The 19,580-nt window shown below is 51.4% G+C and overlaps 1 protein-coding gene across 1 annotated transcript in view; it reads left to right on the top strand.

Moving 5' to 3' along the window:
* The window catches only part of LOC131211795 (aryl hydrocarbon receptor nuclear translocator homolog), a 151,855-nt gene that overhangs the window by 85,678 nt on the left and 46,597 nt on the right, over nt 1-19,580 (top strand). The window contains exon 4 of the mRNA XM_058205415.1: nt 14,116-14,276. Coding sequence (XP_058061398.1) covers nt 14,116-14,276 — 161 coding nt within the window. The remainder of the gene's footprint in view (nt 1-14,115; nt 14,277-19,580) is intronic.

Below are 19,580 nucleotides of genomic sequence, written 5' to 3'. Positions count from 1 at the left end.
AGTTCATAAAGTGCTGGGCCGACCGTTGGTCGCAGTAATTGGTGCGATTGGTGAGAAAAGTGAGACAAAATCATCCGGAAAGGTCCTTACTCCCCACAACGCACCACCATCCGGTGTACGCAGATTGCTCCGCGTTTCAATAGATGCCTCTCTCTCGCTCTATGGCTTCGAATGGCATGAATCACCCAAACTCCCGAAGCATCTCGGCTTGCTTATCTGCGTGGTCTGGGCCGCATCCATAGCGTTCCAACGGTTCTTCATCGGGCCCCTTCAGGGTTGAACTGTGTCTGTGAACCAGTTTGCGGCTCTGCGCGCTTTCTGAGGGAGATCATCTGCTGCTGGAGGGCCAGACCGGGCGGCGAAGGGCGCAGAAATTGTGGTCAGTTACAGCGCAGTCGTGACTAAAGTTTAAGTAGAGAATGAGATAAGTCGCCCGGTTGCCGCCGGGGCCGAAGCCTTACGCTCCGGGGCCGGACCCTGGGGACATCCACAGTGGAGTGGAGACGAGGGAGTTTTGTTTTCCTCCTTTCGCCTCGACCAGCCTCGCCACCACAACAACGTCTCGTTCACTTTCGCGGGAACGGATTCGCTGCGAATGAAGTTTCGGAGTCGGATTGTTCCGTCGAGGGAGCGCGGCAGAATCAACACCAGAACGGATCAATGGACGACGCAGGAGATATGATAGCGCGACTCTCCCGACAGTTGGACACTGAGCCACTGAGGTCGTTGAAGAATTCTTCCCGTAAATGAGATTTCCATTCTGGATAGCTTTCCGATACCTTTTGCCGAAGGTGGTCCCCAGATCTAGAGGCGCGATGACAGAGGCGTTTTGCTCGCTAGAATTGAATAACAAACGGCCCGGTTATTGCTGTTCCACCCAAATCCGCATTCTCGTTTCACGTCGTTCGGTCATTGTCGGCCATTAATGGGCCCCGGTTGTCGTAGGATGTACAATTGTTGTCCACGAATTGTTGTCCCTTCGCTTCGGTCCATGAATCGGGTAGCACAACCACCCCAGACGAGGACAACGCGTACGCAACTACCACAGATCGTGGGAAAATGGGAGCAACATTCGACTTGTACGTACTTTCTTCAGCGCACTTTCAACAGAACCGTAACGATCCGGGCGCGGGCAAATGAGGCCGTATAAGGCCCGAAAAGCCTCCTGAAACAAAGCCTTTTTTCGCGAATGCGATCAGGACGACGACGTCGAAACGTGCGGACCCTCACGCGCTGTGCCACAGTATGGCGCCACCGACAACCACCTAATGCCCGTCGGATCGGGACCGGTCGAGCTGCTGGGTTCCCTTTCGGGATGGCAGCTTTAAAGCCGGCACTTTCCCGGCTCCACGGAGAGTGTCGATTTCTCAAGTGTATCACATTTCACAGATCTGTTGCTTCGAAGCTGGCGTTAGAAAGTTTGCCTTCTCACCAATCACCTCGTGTCCAGCGAGAAGTCCTCCCACCGTGAGTCCGGCGTAATGAACGAAAGCGCTTAATCACTGTGAGAGTCCGGGACGAGATGAAAAATGGTCCGACGCTGACACACACGCATCGTCCCGTGGACTTTGGGCAGCTTATTTAAGTGGCAGAGAATGAGAGAGCCCATGAGGTTACACGTCTGTCCATGAAGATTAATCAAATGTTTCTGATTGAAAAGTAAACGGCTTAAACGTTACATCATCGACAGATGGACTCGTTCAGACCGCGCTCACCGTTAAATGAGGTTAAAAGTTTTAACAAATTCCCAAACTCCAGAACGAATGTAATGAGAGGCTTTGGGCTTTGGGCAGCGCATCCAGCTTCTTCGCCATTCACAACCACCGGCGGCGGTCCGGCGGTTGAAGAGCGTATCAGATAAGCAGCTTACAGGACAACACGTGTCCCTCCGCACTGTGGAGACCCTGGCGCAACGCTTGCCCCTACACATCCAGCCAACATAATTAACCAGCACCACCACCAGGGAACTCAGCTACTGTGTTGCAACCCGAACGCTTCATTGGCACTTGCGAGACTGGTGGCGAGCTCGAGCTCCTCTCGAGACGCGACGGTCCCCGGGAAACCCGAACCAAACCGATAGATTACGAGTGGAACCCCCTCGAAAGTCCCGGCCGGCCGGCCGGACCAATTACAAAGATATTTCTGGATTGTCAATTAGAGGTATCACTTTTCAATCTTGTCCCGCGCGGCCGCAACCGGCAGCCCGAGAGAGTGTCGCAGCTCGGCTGTTCCGCGGAAATCGGCTCGATCTGTGGTAGAATGCGAATTTCCTTGCGGACGACGCGACCCAGCCAGCAAGCAGGGTGATGAAGCCTCCGCGGGCACACATGTTCGCTTGTCCTGGGGGCCGGCCTCGAGAGATGCACCAGATTCTAGCGCAGGGCGCGCGTAACCTGCTGCTGCTGCTCGGTTGTGGGACGAAAGTGTTACAATTTATGCATGCCACAGCGAGGTGGAATAAATTTGCAGCAGCAGCAGCACCTTATGCACCGGGTGAAAACGGGCCGCTATGTTTACCGGGCGGACCGCAGACGCGTACACGGGGCACGCGCACACCGAATTCGCACACAAATTCTTGGCCGTTGTGTTGGGAGCGCTCCTGTTGGCGACACCCTCGCCGGACCCAAGAGCGGGGAAGATAACGGCTTCAAAGGCTCTGCTACACGCTGTCTCGCTACGGGTTTGATCAGGGGGGCGCTGCTGCTGTAACTTGGTGGCCACAGAAAAAAGGAATGGAACCGAGAATGAACCAGACACCCGTTCAAGGATCCCGGTTTTTTCCCCGTTTTCGCTTCGCCATTTTCTTTGGTGGCTCCACGGTGGTTCACAATGTACGATCTATTTGTAGTGGGAAATTTGAAGTGTTGTTCAACTCCCGAGGCCCGGCCAAGTGCCCGGTCCCTGTGGCCCGGATGGTTGCCGAGGGTGAAGAAAAAAAAATTAACCGATAAAAATGCAACCGCAGCAAACTGCAGTCTCCTCTCTGTAGTCGGTCTGCTGGGAGCCTTTCGCTTCGCTTTTGTGCTCCTGTGCACTGCAGGACCCTCAGTAGGAAGTAGGGAAAAATAAAAGATCTGAAGTGTGTGCGAGGCGGTGTGTATGTGTTTGTGTTCCCCCCATGCACGCCGCCGGAACGCCTTTCGTTAATTTAATCACTCCGCTAAGCTCGGTGGCAGGCGAGACAGTTTGTTTTTGTTCGCTGCGGATTATTTCTTTAAATTTTTGGGGGGCTTGATGGCCACGGGTTTGCTGCGGGAACAGCAAGAAGAAGAAGAAGAAGAAAAGTCCTCTTCACACTGTCAGTGAACTGGGCCAGAGGGGTGCCAGATTGCATAACTCTCCCGTAAAAGCAACGCCAATGCTCTCCATCATAAAAATGGTCAGTAAAGGTGCGATAGAGCCTAATAAGAAGTCGAAAATACTGGGTTGTAATAGAAGCGATAGATTTTTTGTTATTAAATTGGAAGATAATGTAGTTCCAAAAAGTTCCAAAATATTATTCACTAATTCTTTCTTTAAACTATTATTGTGGAAACTATACCTGATCATTTTCCGTTTTCTTATACTAACAGTTTGGAAATTAATGAGAGTTCGGAATGTCATTAGTGGTGTTATTTTCATAGAATCTTTGGACCAATCACGTTACGTCACGTTAAACGAGGTCTTTAGAAATTTGCTCGGCATTATTTGAAATTCGTATGACTACGGGGAGCATTTAACCATAGGTGTGATGCGCACCATACGGGTCTGTTGAGCAAAATCCTCTTATTGCTTGTTGGTAGTTTGAAGTTTAATGTTGATAAAGCTAATTTAAGACGTTATCCTGTCTAGGTCGCTTTTGAACCGGTGGAAAGATTCATTCACAGCTACTCTCGGCCAACTTTTAATTGCTAATTTTGCATATGTCTTCCATGTCTTTTCATAATTTAATGACAACTTCGAGACTTCAAGAAGCCCCTTGGTAACGTCGTGTAATGTTCCGTCGGGTCCTATGCCTTTTGGCCCGGCTCGCCTGGCAGAGCTTTATGGCCGCCGCTGTGCCATCTAACTGGAGGTTCCCCCGTGGGAGGCTTCCGGAGGGTTGGCCCTTGGTTGGTGCCTCTTATCAAAAACATCGCAACGCCGAGCCGCAGGCACCGTGTTGAGCACAGGCTATCGTCATCGGCCAGCGCCCAACCGGAAAAGGGTGTTGCAACAATAAAACACCGGCTAATGCGCGCGCCTATTGCTAACGAGCACACTGGTTTCACGAGCTCTCTGCAACATTAGCGGCCTGGGTCACCCTCGGCTCCAACGGCCACCCTTGTTATCATCAGCATGATCCTTCGACCGTCCACACTGGCGCGCGTTTTCCGGTTCCCTCCGTCCTTGGAGGGGGCTGCACCAGAGAGAGGACTGTAGTCGGGTGGCGGTAGTCATCAACATCCATCCACCGAGCGGGCGCGTAGTAGCGAGCCTTGCCATCGTCGCAGAAACCGTTCTAATTAAAGTTTATGCTACGTTCAGACTTTGCTTTTAATTACTCTTTGATTACTTCGAACTGGCTTTTCCCATCGGTTCCATTTCGCCTCGCGACGCGCGGCGACGTCGCATTGGATCGAAGCCCCTTGGCACCTGGAGGGGAGGGCTGGAAAACATAAACCCCTTCCTGCGGCCTCCCATTCCAGTTCCTCTTACGCGGCACTTTGACGGTGTCCTAGGACGCATACCTCACGAGCGGACGCGTAACCTGGCCGCCGCCTGGCCGCCGCCTGGCCGCCGCCTGGCCGCCGTCGTGCGTATTTTATTTAATATTAAAAACTCATTATTTTTTAAAACCACTAAAACGGGACCGCACCGCAGTAATCGCCCATCGTCCCATCAGGGCAGGGCAATAACAAACAACGTCCGTGGCTCCCTGGGACCCTGGGACAACGCGCTGCGGCCCAGGCTTGTTGCACCATTCGATCGGGCTGGGGGCTGTAATAATGTTCCGGGGGAGGCCGCGAAAGTGCAGAGAGTCGGTGCTGCCCCTGCCCCCGGTTAATAACTGCCAACTAATTAAGCTCGCTGCGTTGCTCCGCTCATCCTGGTCCAGACCCGGTTCTCTGACTCCGCTGCGGAAGGTGGACTTTCCCGTTCGCTCGATTAAAAAGGGGTTCACGACTTTGTCGAGCGCAGCACCAAAGAAAATCTCAACACTCGTCCGGAAGACATGTGGATTTTTGTTTGGGTTGTCGGGGCATCCCCAAAAGGTTAACGAAGGCCCATGCACCGATTATTGTCCAACTGTCAGACCGGCCAACCGGCCTGTCGACCATCCTCTGGCGCGCTGATACAATCAAATTATGAAACCAAATTATGTCCGATGCGCAGCCCTCCCTGGCTCTCGGGGTACACTTCGCCCCAACTCCGGCTCCTTTTCGGGGGCTTTTCGTGCACGGACGGATAATCACTCGCGGAAATGAGGTGTCAAAATAATAATCCTCTTCCAAATCCCGGAGTCCGGGAATGGAAATGAACTTGGAAGCAAATTGGCTTTTTCTGTCATGTCTCATTCCCCGCGACCCAGCAATGGTTGTTGGAGTACGTCGTCCTTTCGGCCAAAGTTCGGCCCAAGTTCGGCCCGACCGGATGTTAAGAGTGTCACGGAATGTTAATACGATCCCCTGGAAACCTAATTTATGGAATGCCAAACCGAAATGCGGAAAGGGTTTTCTCGGCCACGGAGAAGTCTCGTCCGGCTTTCGGATTCGGGATTAATCTTCACACCTTCGCGTCGGCCAGAAAGGACTCGGACGGGGAAATAGCTCCCAGTTGGGCCACCGGGACACGTGGGCGAGCACAAGCAACACCATCACCATTAGAGGGCTCTGGGAACTGGCCCATAAAAGTGTTTCCATTCTCCACACGCATTCGGGGGGTGGTCCTCTCAAATTTACTCCCGTCGCTCTTCTTCTTGGGCGAAATCTTTTAATTGCCACTTTAAGACTGAGGGGCCCCGTTCCGACTTTGGGTCCAACCTTGAAAAGTGCAGCGCCGTCGGAGGCGGCGGCCCACCTTTGATGGGCGGTCCGATCCCTTCGCTGATGTCAGGAGTTCAAGGCGGTTCGTTCTCTTCCGTGCATCATCTTGCTTGTTTTTGGGAGGCCCCACAGGTCGTCGTTGAATGATGCCCGCGTCCCATTAAGACGACCCCGGCGCCACGTGAGAAACGGCTCCGATTGCTCCGATCCTGGCGACTCGAAACTCCGGTAGCCAAATGGGCTGGCTCCGGTGTGCCGTATGCAGCTGATGATTATTGCACCCGGGGACGGGGACCGGCTCTCATTAGGATCCCGCCGGCCCGGGAGCCGGATGTTTAATGTGACGAAACATGATACGGCACTACACTGCGTGGCGCCACCAACTGACACTGCCGGACTTACACGCTCTAATGGAAGGGATACATTACAATCCCGCTCAGGAACGGGGCTCTTCTTTGAGTTTGTTTAATTATTACTGCGTCACGAAGTGAGCATTATTGTACAGTGCGCGCGGCAGGCTCCGTTGTCTCATTGTACTGTGGCTTTCAGAATGCTTCGGAAGAGTTTTTAGAGAACATATAAAGTATAATGTCTGCGAATGTTTAGCTGGTCCTAAAGGATAAGTTGCTTGGTAGAGTAGTGAACCTTTCAATAACAAACGCATTACCAGAACAGATTTTTAAGATCAACCTTAAATTTAACTCCCTTGCGTTTAGTTTGTAAACTGTAAATGACTAGAGTTAGGTTTAGCGATAGCAATAAGTTCAATCTTCGTCGGCAGCCGCACCTATTTTGAGCATTCTTTGCTGAACCTATCAGCAAAAGCTCTTAGGGGGTTGATGCTCAAACACTTTTATTGATCTGAAAAATTGTATTTCTTTACATCTTTTTAATATTTAATTTCAATTCTAGTTCAGGACAGTTTTGTGGACAGATTTATTAAGCTTAAAAATTCTCAAAGATTTATTAAGATTAAAAATTATTTCTCCAACCGGAATCTAGGCGAACAAGTTAATGGTTCTTTCCAAATATGAAACCGGACCGGATGTACCCTTATCAATTGAGGAGCAGCTAGCCCCTGTAGTTGTTAAGTTACTACTACTAATATTACGACAGCGAATGTTTGTCCTTTTACCAAATGAACATCGCGACATCCCGTGATGATAAGTCCTGTGATTGGACATCAATTCCTGTTCGACCAATCCTCCGCCCGAGTCCAATCAGGACACGATCAATCCGAGGAGACGATTACGAGCTGCGATGCGGTGGTGGTCGTATGGTGGCGATCATTAATGTATAGCTGTTGCCCCATCCATCCTGGTACCATCCGGGTCCTGGTTAGCGCGTTTGGGCCGGATTATGGCCACTCGCAGTTCTCTCGCGGCCGTACACGCGCGTCACGCTATCCTCGGGAGAAGGTAATCCCCTGGTTAGACCAAGGAACACACACCACAAAGGTGTATGTGTGTGGGTTCCGGTAGGCAAATCAATTACAGTTCGCGATACACGCGGACCTCGCGTCTTCCGACACTGGTGGGGTGGTGGGGTCCCGGTGGTCAGGCATGTGTAGATGTGTGTATCAGCTATCACCCTCTCGCTGGTAGCGAAAGTTACACCAGTGATTATGGTAATCACTTATGCATTGGTTGCTCCTGTGGCCGGTCTGCTGACTCCTCCTGGCGATTGGACGCGTCGCGTGGAAACATTCAAATCACCTCCCTCTGGTGATGGCCAGCGCCGAAGTGCAACCAAAGGACCTCTCCACACACAGCACAGCGCACAGCGCACAGAGGTCATGCGATGGAAAAATCGCATGCAAAAGTGTTTATTTCTCGCACCTGCCGTGCACCGACGGGGGCCCCATCCTGGAACGGTGGAACTGGACGCACACACACACACACATACACACGTGTTGGTCATCAAACGTGAATGAAGTGAGCATTACTTTGGCAGCCCACAGTTGTTTGTAATGCTCCAGTTCCGCACTCGACACGCACTCGCGGCGTGGCGTGTGCCACTTACGGGCCGGCCCAAAACGGAACTGGGTGGTTCCGCCCGGCACCGGGGAACCCTCTGCCAAGGATCTGCAGCGCAACATGTTTGCTCACTTTGTTGTCGACCCTTGCCCCGTAACGGCTGCACTCACTCTCTCTCTCTCTAGGTACGCAGATTTTGTGGCCACGCCATTTTATTGGGGCCGGCTCGCGTGGTGTGGTGGTCATTGGCCAGAGTGCCCATTGGTCCTTCCGACAGAGAGAGCGGAGGAAACGCAACTGAGACCCCCGAACCACGGCTGCTCATTCGACAGGATTTCCGTTCGGACCCCCACACCATTTTCGGGCGAATCATCCGAGCCACCCCCCGGGGAGGGTGGAGCAGGGTCCAACCAGCCTGTTGGACACAGTCCTTGGGCCCTCGCGGATCCTCCGTGCGCGTGTGTGGTTTTGCCTGTGCGCGCGGTTTTTTGAGTAATGGACATTTCATGTTGCCTTATGCAAATCATACATATTAGCCGGCCCGGTCGCCCGAAAGATTATGCGGACATAAATCTAAATGGCAGGTTCGGGGTGCGCTGCTTTCGGTGTGTGCTTTTTTACTCTTTTTCTCGCGCTCCGGTCCGGTTTCCTTTCGGGGGCCGGTGGGGTCCGCCAGACGCCCGGCGAGAGTGAGCCCGGTGCTGGGTGCTGGGCTGGGCGAAAGCGAAATTTTATGGAAACAATTCAACACTCACTGACCTCCCCCCGCGAACTAGCTCTCGCTCGGGGTTGCCCCTTGTGCTTAGTGCCCCACGAGACGAAAGGATCGGAGGACCATACACGGGGGGCGCGTAGCAGATTATTCGGAACCCAATCTCTGGTTGGTCGGTTGGTAATTGTTGCATGTCGCCCGGTGCACCGTTTCCTGGGCGAAATGGGCGTGCGAAAGGATGCAAATTGCGAGCGGTAAATGATGGTGGCCTATGGTGGTCGCCTGCAAGTGCACCGTTCACGCAACGACGACCAGCGAGCCGGGCCCAGCGATAAGTTGTGGCCCGATATTGTTTGCTTAGTTGCTAAGCTCGAAGAATGCTATAAAATAATTAAATGCGCCCGCCATGATGGATGGAACGCTCATCACTTTTCTTCGGTTTCGATCGGCCCCGGAAGGGCCCCGTTTGCTGTGCAATACATCCCGTAAAAAGAAATGCTCAAGCGGGCGGCTGGCTCCCTTGAAGTTTTTTACGGCCACGACCTCCTGGCTCCAGCCAGGGCATCGTGATTGTTTTCTACTTTACGACGGCCGGGGCGCGCGATTCCGATGCACATCATTTTTATGGGTTTAAATCAACCAATCGATACTCTCCACTGTTAGCCCGGCGTTCGGTGCACCGTCCCGCGACCTGCTGGAGCTATATCGGGGGCATTCCATCACCCGGAACGTCGCTCCGGGATCCTCGCGGAGCGAAGAATTTGTTTTTATTATTTTACGATCATTTTGTCTCGAATGAAAATATTTACCGTTCGGGGGACGTTCGCGTTGCGCTCACTCTCGGATGCCCAGGATAAGTATCATCGTCGTCAGACCGCCCGTTACTGAGCTCTGCAATGCTGCCGACGGTTCAATTATGATCCTGGCGCTCGGGGCCCTCTCTCGGTGGATCGCGACCGTAAAACCCCGACCCCGATCACCTCGACGGAGCGAGCGGTAACTCCGGTCCAGCTGGCTGGCCAACCGCGCGGGTCAAAGGAGATGCTTCGGGAGCGATACTGTTTTCTCATTTGTTTCACCCCTGGCACCACGACCACGAGGGATGTTTGTTTTGCCATGTTTAGGGCGCCAGGCGAAGCACCTTCTTGGTGCGACCGGTGCGAAGTGTTGCCACAGACGCGCCACAAAAATGATAACCACGGCCAGATAGCAGCACTTTAGTTATAATTTACTCCGATCTCGTAACCTGGGGTTGGTTGGCCCACGGCAAGCCGAGAGGACGAATGTGGCCTCGGCCGCGGCCCACTGAGTGTGGTGTACGAGGACGAAAAGTAAATTAACCAACTTTACGATTAATCAGCAGCAGCTCTTCTCGAGCTCTCTCTCTCGGACGTTTGCCTGGCGCGCTCGATTATCGTGGTCTGCTCGAGGTCTACCCGGTGGTAACTTCCGTGCGGGAAAGTTCTCACACAGCTCGGAGCTCGGCTACATTGCATCCTAGCAAGACACCGGCTGATACGGCAGCTGTCTTCAACACTGTCGAGCGAAACTTTACGGTTGCTGTATAAAACTTCACACACGGCAAGTCCGGGACACGGTCTAAGAGTATCCGCCAAAATCGGCACCTCTTGGGCCTGAGCTGTTGTCGCGTGCCCAGGTCGCTGTGGTCGTACTTCTTACCGCGGCTTATTTGCTCATATTTTGTGCTATTCTCCTTTTAATTTCACCCGTTCTGTCAGCACCAAATCCAGCATGGGAAGTTCCAACGCCATTCGATCGCCGATCGTATAAGCGTGAAGGTGCGAAAGGGGCCCAAATCGCCGCGAAGCACTGCGCGAGGTGCACTTCCGGCGCTGCAATGAGTGGTGGCCTTTATTGGCCGATCATAAATTAATTAATTTTCACCATCGAGCCACTGAGGAGGTGATGGCATTGATTGAGTCATGCCGCGGCGATGCAGTTCTATTGACCCGCTTAAGACATGTGCCCCACTGATTGTTGATATCCAGCAATGCCAGAGAGTCGGCCTGCAGCAGAACTTAAAATGGCCTCCTATCGTTTGCAATCGCATTGTTTTAGCAGTACCAGTTAGCCAACATGATACGCGAAAGCGTTGTGGGGTCCGGGTGTAAATGGGAATCTATTACCATTAATCAGCACACGGTGCGTTGTAGTTAATTGCGTTCCGGGCTCCACCGGGCGGCGCCCCGGTGTCTGCCATTGGGCTCACTTTACGGAACATTGTGTTTAATAATTTACGATTGCACCGAAGCAGGACCACCGACCTCGGTGGTGGATACATTAAGGGCCCGGCCAGTTTCTGCCTGTTAAATTGGTGGTAATGCTCTGCACATGCCCCTGGCTACGTTAATCAAATCATTGGCCGGTGGGCGCTGGGGCGCCCCTGAGTCCTATCAGGGTGTATTCCTTATTCAAATGTTGACTGCACCCATTAATCATGCACTTGCATCGCAGTTCCTCCCGAGTTGTCCAACCCCCTTCTGGTAGGTAGGCAACCGTTTTGGGAAGTCAACGAGTCCGCAGCGACCTCCTTCGGAATCACAATGCAATGGCGTCACTGCTCCGAGTGGCCTGCGCTCCAAAAAACCTTAGCGTTTAGCCGAGAAACCCGAGCCCGACCCGTCCCGAGTGAGGGGAGAGCTGGACGATGATGGATGTTGTGTGCCAAAAACGATTATGTGAAAGTTTACAAGTTTATGCTAATGAGCAATCGGTAAACTCTCCCCCGTGTGGGCTGTGTGCGTAGTAAGGTGTTTTATCCATCCGTCAACTCGGTAGCCCCCTCGTTGGCCGGTTCGATGGGGTTCGGACCGGATGAGTCACATGAACTCAAATTTGAAACGGTACTTAGCGAGTGGGCCAATAAATTACACGATGCAAGCTAAGGGGTTTGTTGGTTATTTCTTTCGATCAAAAAATCAGATTGTTTCAAATTAATATTTGGAAAACGATAGTTTCAGATGCATTGCGCGGGAGTCCTTGGCACGTTGACTGGCCAGCAAACGCTTTTCATAATTCATGACAACCGTCGGTACTATTTAGCAACGCGTGGCGATTCCATAACGAGCCTAAATTCCTAGCCCTGGCGAAGGGAAAAGCCTTCATAACATCCCAATAACGGCCGCCAAGAAGGATTCCGCTTTCAAAGTCGATTCATCATCACTCAAATAGACCGTATCGGCGCGAGGGGACGGCCCTCTAAATCACACAGCACAGTTTCGTTTTGCGACTTCCGAGCCACGAATCCCACGGCACCGGCATCGCGCACAGAAGGACTGCGCCGCAGCCCGGTTCGGTTTCTGGGGTTCCTAATGAAAATCAATTAGCACACCGGCGAACGAACGGTTAGCCGCACGATAAAACATTCTGTTGCATGCTTACCTTCGCGCTCCCGCGGCGTATGTTGCAGCCGGGGCCACTGCAAACTATGGGGCCCGCGTGCGGCACACAATCTAGCGCAATCGCAAGCAATTTAATGCATATTAAAACAATTGAATCGATAAAACAATATTTCCGCACGCTGTGTGGAGGAGCGCTTTGCAATTTTGGCTCGGGCGACGGCCGCAACGTGGGGCAACAGTATTCGCAAAATAAAAAACCCATTAGCATAACGGGCCGGCAGAGTTTGGTAGCAGCATGTAATCGAACCACAGATTGTTTCGAACTGACACTCATAATCGTTACCATATGTGGGCGCGGCTGTGCCCATCACAGTTAAGAGCAAACGGCCGCGACTAATAGCCGACCAATGTTTGCCCTATTTTTGAACGACTTTTTAAAGACGAGTGTACTTCTGCAACCCTAAACGTCTTCGCGTTGACATCGTTCAATAAGAAGAGACACCAATCGGGACGTTAAGACGATCCTGGTGTTACTGCACGGCAACCGTTTCTGAAGTTTTCGCGGCTTTCCTTCCGACTTTCAGGGGGGAACCGTTTGGGTTCCGGGTACTGCCTCATTTTCAATAACTCCACCGTGCCAGCGTGTGTACCGCATAACCCATCAGGGCAGGGCAAAGTAAAATAACAATAATAGTAATGGTTATTATTATGGCAATACATTGCGGTCTTTTTCGGCGGTATCGATTTTCGGCACCATTTGCCTACGAGCTGTTGCAACATTCTTTTCGACCAAGGGTTCTTCGCAAACGCACAAACACAGACATACACATGCACCACAGTGAGCCATCCCGACTGCTTTTGCAAAGTGGCATCCACTTCTCTCTCTCTCCTCGGGGTCTGTTGGAGTAATTCCCATTCTCGTTCTTTGCCGTCAGACAGTTGCAAGTTTTGCGTTTACTGCACCTTTTTATTTCGGTAACAGCGATTTGCTTACGCCCCAGGATCCGTGCAGTGGAGTGAAATCATAAAATTTGATCCTTTACTCCATCGGGATACACTAGGGATCTCGGCAGCGCAGTGGGTTCGTAATAATTCACAAACAATCTTTTACGAGCTCGAAAGGGAGGGATTTGGTTTGCATCTCTGCTTCGGTACGGCATGCTAATACGAACGGTTTTCGGTGGCCATCGAGATTTTCGTTCAACCAGCCAGCTTTTATTAGACTCACATTATTTGTACAACTCAATCTAAGACTAAGGGAATTTTAAAAGTATAAAAATTGGGCTCCTTTTTGCCTCAGTTTGTTAAAGTTGACCGTGAACACACCTGAATGGCAGCCGAGCATTCTCCTGAGGCTAGGGATGGGAAATGTATGAAAAACGATTTCCATGTTCGCAGGGCACAACGAAACATCGAGCAAATTGTTTGCGAGCCACGGAGGGTTGTTTTATTGCCGATCTGATTAAGATTATCTTAAACGCTGCTGCACTTATAGATATTGGCCTTGGGGGAGGAAAGTTCCGGCAGCGGATCGGATCGCCCAATGCCCCACCGAGCCTACGAGCCTGCCGGTGGGTCCCAAAAAGGGCAACCAACGAGCAGCGGTCGCAGCATTTGCATATGCTGCGCTTCCAGGCTGGATAAGCCCTCTCTCGACCCTACCGTTGTGGTGCGCAGTGTGTCATTAGCGAGCGGACTACTGGAATTAAGTGACCCGAAAACCCCGGAGGCGTTGAACCATTAGCGCATAATTTATTTTTTTCTGGAACCACCGATGCAGCGACGATCCTGGGCGCGGAGTTCGCGTCGTTACCGAGAAGCCGAAGAAGATGCATAACAAGCGAATGAAGATGATTGCAACTGGTGCCTGTAATTGGTTTCTTTGCTTTTTGAGGCATCGAGGAATGTGATAAAAATTGAACTTTTCTTTTATAAAATGCCGTTGGTAATATGTAAAATGATTCTTGTTTACTTACTGAAACTTTAGGTCCTTTTTCCACGATACACATTTTCTAAAATGATTTTGTTTCCCGTTCGTTTCGTTTCTGTACCACTTGCAGTAGGGAAAACCATTGCGAGATCGAGCGGCGGAGGCGAAACAAAATGACTGCCTACATCACGGAGCTGTCGGACATGGTGCCGACGTGCAGTGCCCTCGCCCGGAAACCTGACAAGCTGACGATCCTGCGGATGGCCGTGGCGCATATGAAGGCATTAAGAGGTAAGTGTGTCCGCTCTCCGGCGACGAGATTGAGCCAACATTTTCCCATCCCGTTTAATCTAAATCCTCGCGAAACTAATTATCCGTTTTTATGACGTCAAACTTTCGCTGCGTGCTGCTCACGACGCACATAAAAGCAACGAAAGGAACGATATTTTCTCCCTGCGTGATCATAAAATAGCTGCCCGCGCCGAGATGGGTTTGAAGTTAATCAAAAGTTTACATTAGCATTACGATGAGGTTTCCTTTGAAGCTTAACTGGCACGGATTTACTAAACCTAATGCTATCGACATGCGCACAGTTACTATCATCATCATCGAATACTATCGCGTTTTTTCGTTTGTGTTTGCAAAGTTGGTAAGATTTCTTAAATCCTTCAACAACACTATGGTGCTAACTCTAAAAGATCCTAACAATTTGACTTTATGGCCCTCAATTTGGTTCATTCTCTCCATTGAGCATTTTATAACGCTATCAACGACATTAGTCACGTAATGATGAATTGGAGAAAAAGTTTCGTTATTTATTCCTGCCCAATTCACACCCTCGCCCCTCGGGGAACGGTGGCCCCATTGGCTGTACCTCATCGCTCAAAGTTTACGAGCTGCAAGGGTCGTGAAGGGATTTTTTTTTTCAACTTAAAATTCGTAGATTAGCACCGTCGCAACTTTCAGCGGCGTGTGGGGGCCGCAAAGGCAAAAAAGACGAAGACAATTTTCGCCACTAAATTAGGGCGCCAAGATAAAGGGAAACCCGTAGGAAAGAATGAAACATTATGCCGTTCGGTGCAGTGTTCTTCTTTGTTCGCTTCTTCGTCTCTGTTGGCGCTCCCTACATCGTTTTCCCGCGAAGGAATTTCATTTGCTGCCCGAAAAACTGAAAGAAACTTTGCCCTGCTCTCTGCAGTGGCGACTAACTCCATTGCCCGAGTTCCGAGTTGGTCGGAAAAATGCTGCATTTGGCAGCGTAGATGGAAAAGATTCCCACTTTTCCCGACAAAGAACGGTGTGGATATACCAACCGAACGAAAATAATGTATTTTTTCTGCTTCCGTTCGCTGTCCCATTTTCGCTTGTGTGCCCTAGAAAATGCATTATTTTCAACATTTTTTTTTGTTGCCTTGCCGTGGCTAATGGTTCGAGGGAAATTCCCAGTGTTCATTTGAATGTCCTCTGTGGAAGGAGTAAAAAAGCAAAAAAAGATATGAATGGCTTTGACGCTCCTTGGCTCTTTGGTTGTGGTGGATCAACAAAATAAAAAAAAGCTCTTCTCCACAGCGCACTGGAGGACAGAAAAATGCCACACTACCACTACTTGGCCGCTCGTAAAATACAGCGTGCCATTTTCTTAGGTAGCCGCCGGTATGGGACTGGGTAATTTATTCAAATAATTAGCTAAGAATTTATGGCTGCAAAGCTCCGGACAACTTTCCCCGCGTTCGTTGGTCTTCACGTTCCTTTTTCCACTCCCAGCAACACGTTTCTTAACTCACGAGAAGACGGACGACCGAAACCGACCGAAGGTGCAGAAGAAGTCCTTCCGGTAGCAGTGCGCGGCACAAAAGTTGGCAAAACTCTTCTCTAATTATAATCGTTATCTCTACGCCAGTTAAACTAATGACTTCTTGTTCAGTCCGACAAAAAAAAAACGACCTACGACAGCATTACCGGAGATTATTTCGGCAGTTACGAGTTGCTGTGGATACTGGCCATCTTCGAATCGATCATACTAATTCCACTTCGATTGACAATCCAGTGATCCGGTCACTGGAATACGAACAATCCCAAAAGTTCAAACTCCAAAAAGTTGGCCAATGGGAGAGTGCTCGCAAGCAAATGACCTGAGCAGCGAGCAATTTTTGAAGTACTCAGCGTAGAAAGTGAAATCGCCCGCCGGCAGCACCGAAAGATTAATTGGTTGTCGTAAATCATTATGAAGAATGCTCGATTTTTATCGCCCTCCGGTGCGCCTCGGACGATTGCTACTCTCGGCGGCAGGACATTCGAGGACGGAACCGTTCCAGTTCTCGGTCCCGATAAGGGGCCACCCGGCGAACGGGTTATTGGTTGGAGCAGAATTTATGGCTTACTTTATAGCACGGCCACTTTCCTTCGGGACTCAGCCCACGGGATTCACGACCGAGAACGAGAGTGAAAGTGTCGTACAATTATTTTCCCGAATTACGCCACCACTCGATTGGCCACATTTATGGTACTGCCGTGGAAAAACTATTTCCCTGCCCTAAAACCCCGGCGGCTGCTGTGGCTGCTTGGCAGTAAAATTAAAGTATTGGCCACTCGCACTCCATCTCGGGCTATTTAATGATTCATTATACGGCCAGTTAGTCACGTTCGGCAATGTCCCATGCCCGGCCTGGCCCGGCCCGGTCGTGGGCTACGTGAAAGTTGGCGCCCGAGAACCAGAACCTGGAGGGGCTGGAGACTTTGGTCATTTGGCGAGCAATAAAACCATCCTCCGGCCATCACGCATCTCGCAGCAACCGGCCCCCGGTGCTCTAAATCGGCCACGTGTTCTGGTTTTGTTGGTTTAGTCCTTCGGCTCGTTCCACGCGCACCTGAGACTTCGGAAGTGGAAAAAGAAAGAGTAGAGAACCCCCTACACCGATCGGGTTGTCCCTGCGTCCCACGAACGCGGGTCAGAAATAATGTCACTCAGTCGTCCATATATTTGAATCTAATTCGATTAGTTAATCCCCTGCGGAACAATATCCCTCTGGGGCCGACCGCCGGCAACGTGGCCACCGGTCTGCCAGTCAGGAGCAGCGCAGCCCAGCGAAAAGTTAAATCAACTTTCGCCCAAACTGGGCTCGGGTTTTGGTTTAGCTCGCCTGCGGACGCGGGCGGACACGTAGAAAAAGGACAACGGGCGGGCGTTGTAGCAAAGCGCCCCGCACGGAGGACATTCACACTCCGTTCGGTGGTCACTCGACTCGACTCGTCGACTCACTACTTTAATGATTAAACTCTGATGTCTCGCTTCGCCTTCCCACGCAACGGACAGCCTGTCAGGACGCGCCGCGGAGCCGCGTTTCCGACCGGGCAAACAGCAAAGAGAGTCCTCCGGATCGCCCGGCTCGCAATGATACTATTTTTCTTCCGTTCAACTCGCCCTTTGTTTTAGCTCGCTTCATTACACACCCGTGCTCGCTTTTCCGGAAACCGGACTCGGACCGGGACGAAAAGAGGGGCCGGGCAGAGGGAGAATGGATGGCGCCCGCCGCGCGCACAGATGAAGAAGAAAAAATCATTAAACCAGTTAATTGCTTTCGGAGCAACGTTTATTTATGGTGTTATCCCGAATTCAATTTCCTGCCATACGACTACCGACTGCGCTCTGGCTACTTACTTACGTCAGATCGAGCTCTGGCCGGTCGACTGGGTGGAACGTTTTCCTTTCCGTTTTATTTTTGTGTCGGAACAGAGGTCCTCGAAGGATAATGATCCCTGCTTCAGTTCACTTTGCCACTTCAGTTCCGTTGCTTGCCTCTGTCTATGTCTGAATTTTCAAAGCACAACGTAATTCACGCATCTTTTGCATGCGAGCGAAGGGCTGCCGGCCGCACTGGATAAGTTGCGCCGAACAGGAGCTGGCCCACCTGACCCAGAAGCGACTGATCCTTTCCTAGTGCGGACATCCATTAGATTAATTATGTTGCGTGAGGGAAGCGGCCGGGGCAGCCCGAGTGTCCTGGTAGGCTTCCGGTAGCTTCAAGAACTTTCCAATCCATCAACGGGTGCTGTTAGGGAAAACGATATGTGACAACCGGGACGACCAGGACACCGACACAGCGCAAGGACGCTTCTGCTACTGCCGACCCGGAAACCGTTTATGGAAGGGTGTACCTTCATTTTCGGCCCCCGTCCGAAGCGCTAAATCCCACCGAAAGATTAAAAGAAAATGAACGGCCGACGCCGTTGTGGAACCCGCGCGTTTGCCAAACGACTTTTACCCCGAAACCATCCGCATGGCGGGCAGTGCGAGGATCTTGGCGCCCACATACGGTCGGCCGTAAAAAAGGAGGCAACCGTCGTGTCCCATTAAATGTCCGCTGCTGCTGCTGCTTCAACCATTAGAAAGGAATGGTTTCCCAAAGGTGGCTTCATTTATCATAATTTTATTTCTATCTCTCCGGTCGCCCACACCGGAACCGCCGGGGTCCGTTGGTCCCCCTGGTTGGTCAGTTTGATTTGCTTTCGCCCCCCATTTTCTCCGCTTTATTGAATCACCGTTGGTCGGAAAACACACCGGTAAACCCAGTTCACAGCTTCAAGGTTGTTTCGCCATTTTCACAGCCATCGTTAAGACACCGTGGGGCTTATTGATTTGATAGATTTGTTCGATTTAATATCAAACCAGACAGCAGCAGCGAGGATGTTATGTTGTCCGCCAGCCGCCGGGAAGTTGACGCCCACGAAACACGGTGCTGCGCGTTGCTAAACGATTTCCCGGCAACGCTGGACATCCGACTTTCCTTCGCCCGATGATGCCGCAAGGACGCAGCGCGACCAGCGAACTGTCCCAACATGAGCGGGGTGGTGAAAATGAATGGCCACCATCCGGGTGTTTCTCTCGGGTCATGGAATGACACAAAAAAAGAAACGAAACATCCCGCGCCATGTTGCGCTTGCAAATGGAAGCGCTGGACAGCGAACCCGAAAAGAAGAAGAGAAAAAATGGAATGAAAATATCTTTCCGGGACACCGGGCGGGCGGGATGATTTATGCCCGGTGGGAAGAACCCGGTTTGGGGGCCTGCGATGTTTCGCAGGAAGCGTTGCACCTCGACGCGCACACTAGGGTCAGAGCAGATAACAGGACGAAAGCGGGACCGAGAGGAACGGAAATAAGATGCCATCGTCGGCCGGGTGCGCTGTGAAAACCGTGAGCCGTGAGGAGAAAGAATGTGAATTACACGGCACAGTGAAATGGCACCGGGAACTGGTCCCCGGGCCACCACACACCCCGTTGCAGTGTGAAGAAAAATTCGTTTTCCTCCTCCCGGCTGATGGGGAAAATTTTTCGGGACTGGAAAACGCGGGCAACATAATTTACATTTCGCCGTTCGTTTTTTTTATGCTCGCTTCGAGTGTCCGGGAGTGTCATCGGGTGCTGGATGCCGGGAGAATGGAGCGAGTTCCGACGGGGAAGTCAATTTGGTACACTTTGGTCCAGCAGCAGATCCAGTGCAGTGTTCTTGTACACATTTTATGATTGCCACCCGCAACAGAGCTCCCGAACCGTGATACAGTTTTCCGTGTCGTTTCTTTTTAATATCTCTCTCTC

This window comes from Anopheles bellator, chromosome 2 (assembly GCF_943735745.2).
Source record: "Anopheles bellator chromosome 2, idAnoBellAS_SP24_06.2, whole genome shotgun sequence".
NCBI classification, from domain to species: domain Eukaryota; kingdom Metazoa; phylum Arthropoda; class Insecta; order Diptera; family Culicidae; genus Anopheles; species Anopheles bellator.
This window is presented reverse-complemented; position numbering and strand designations above follow the sequence as displayed.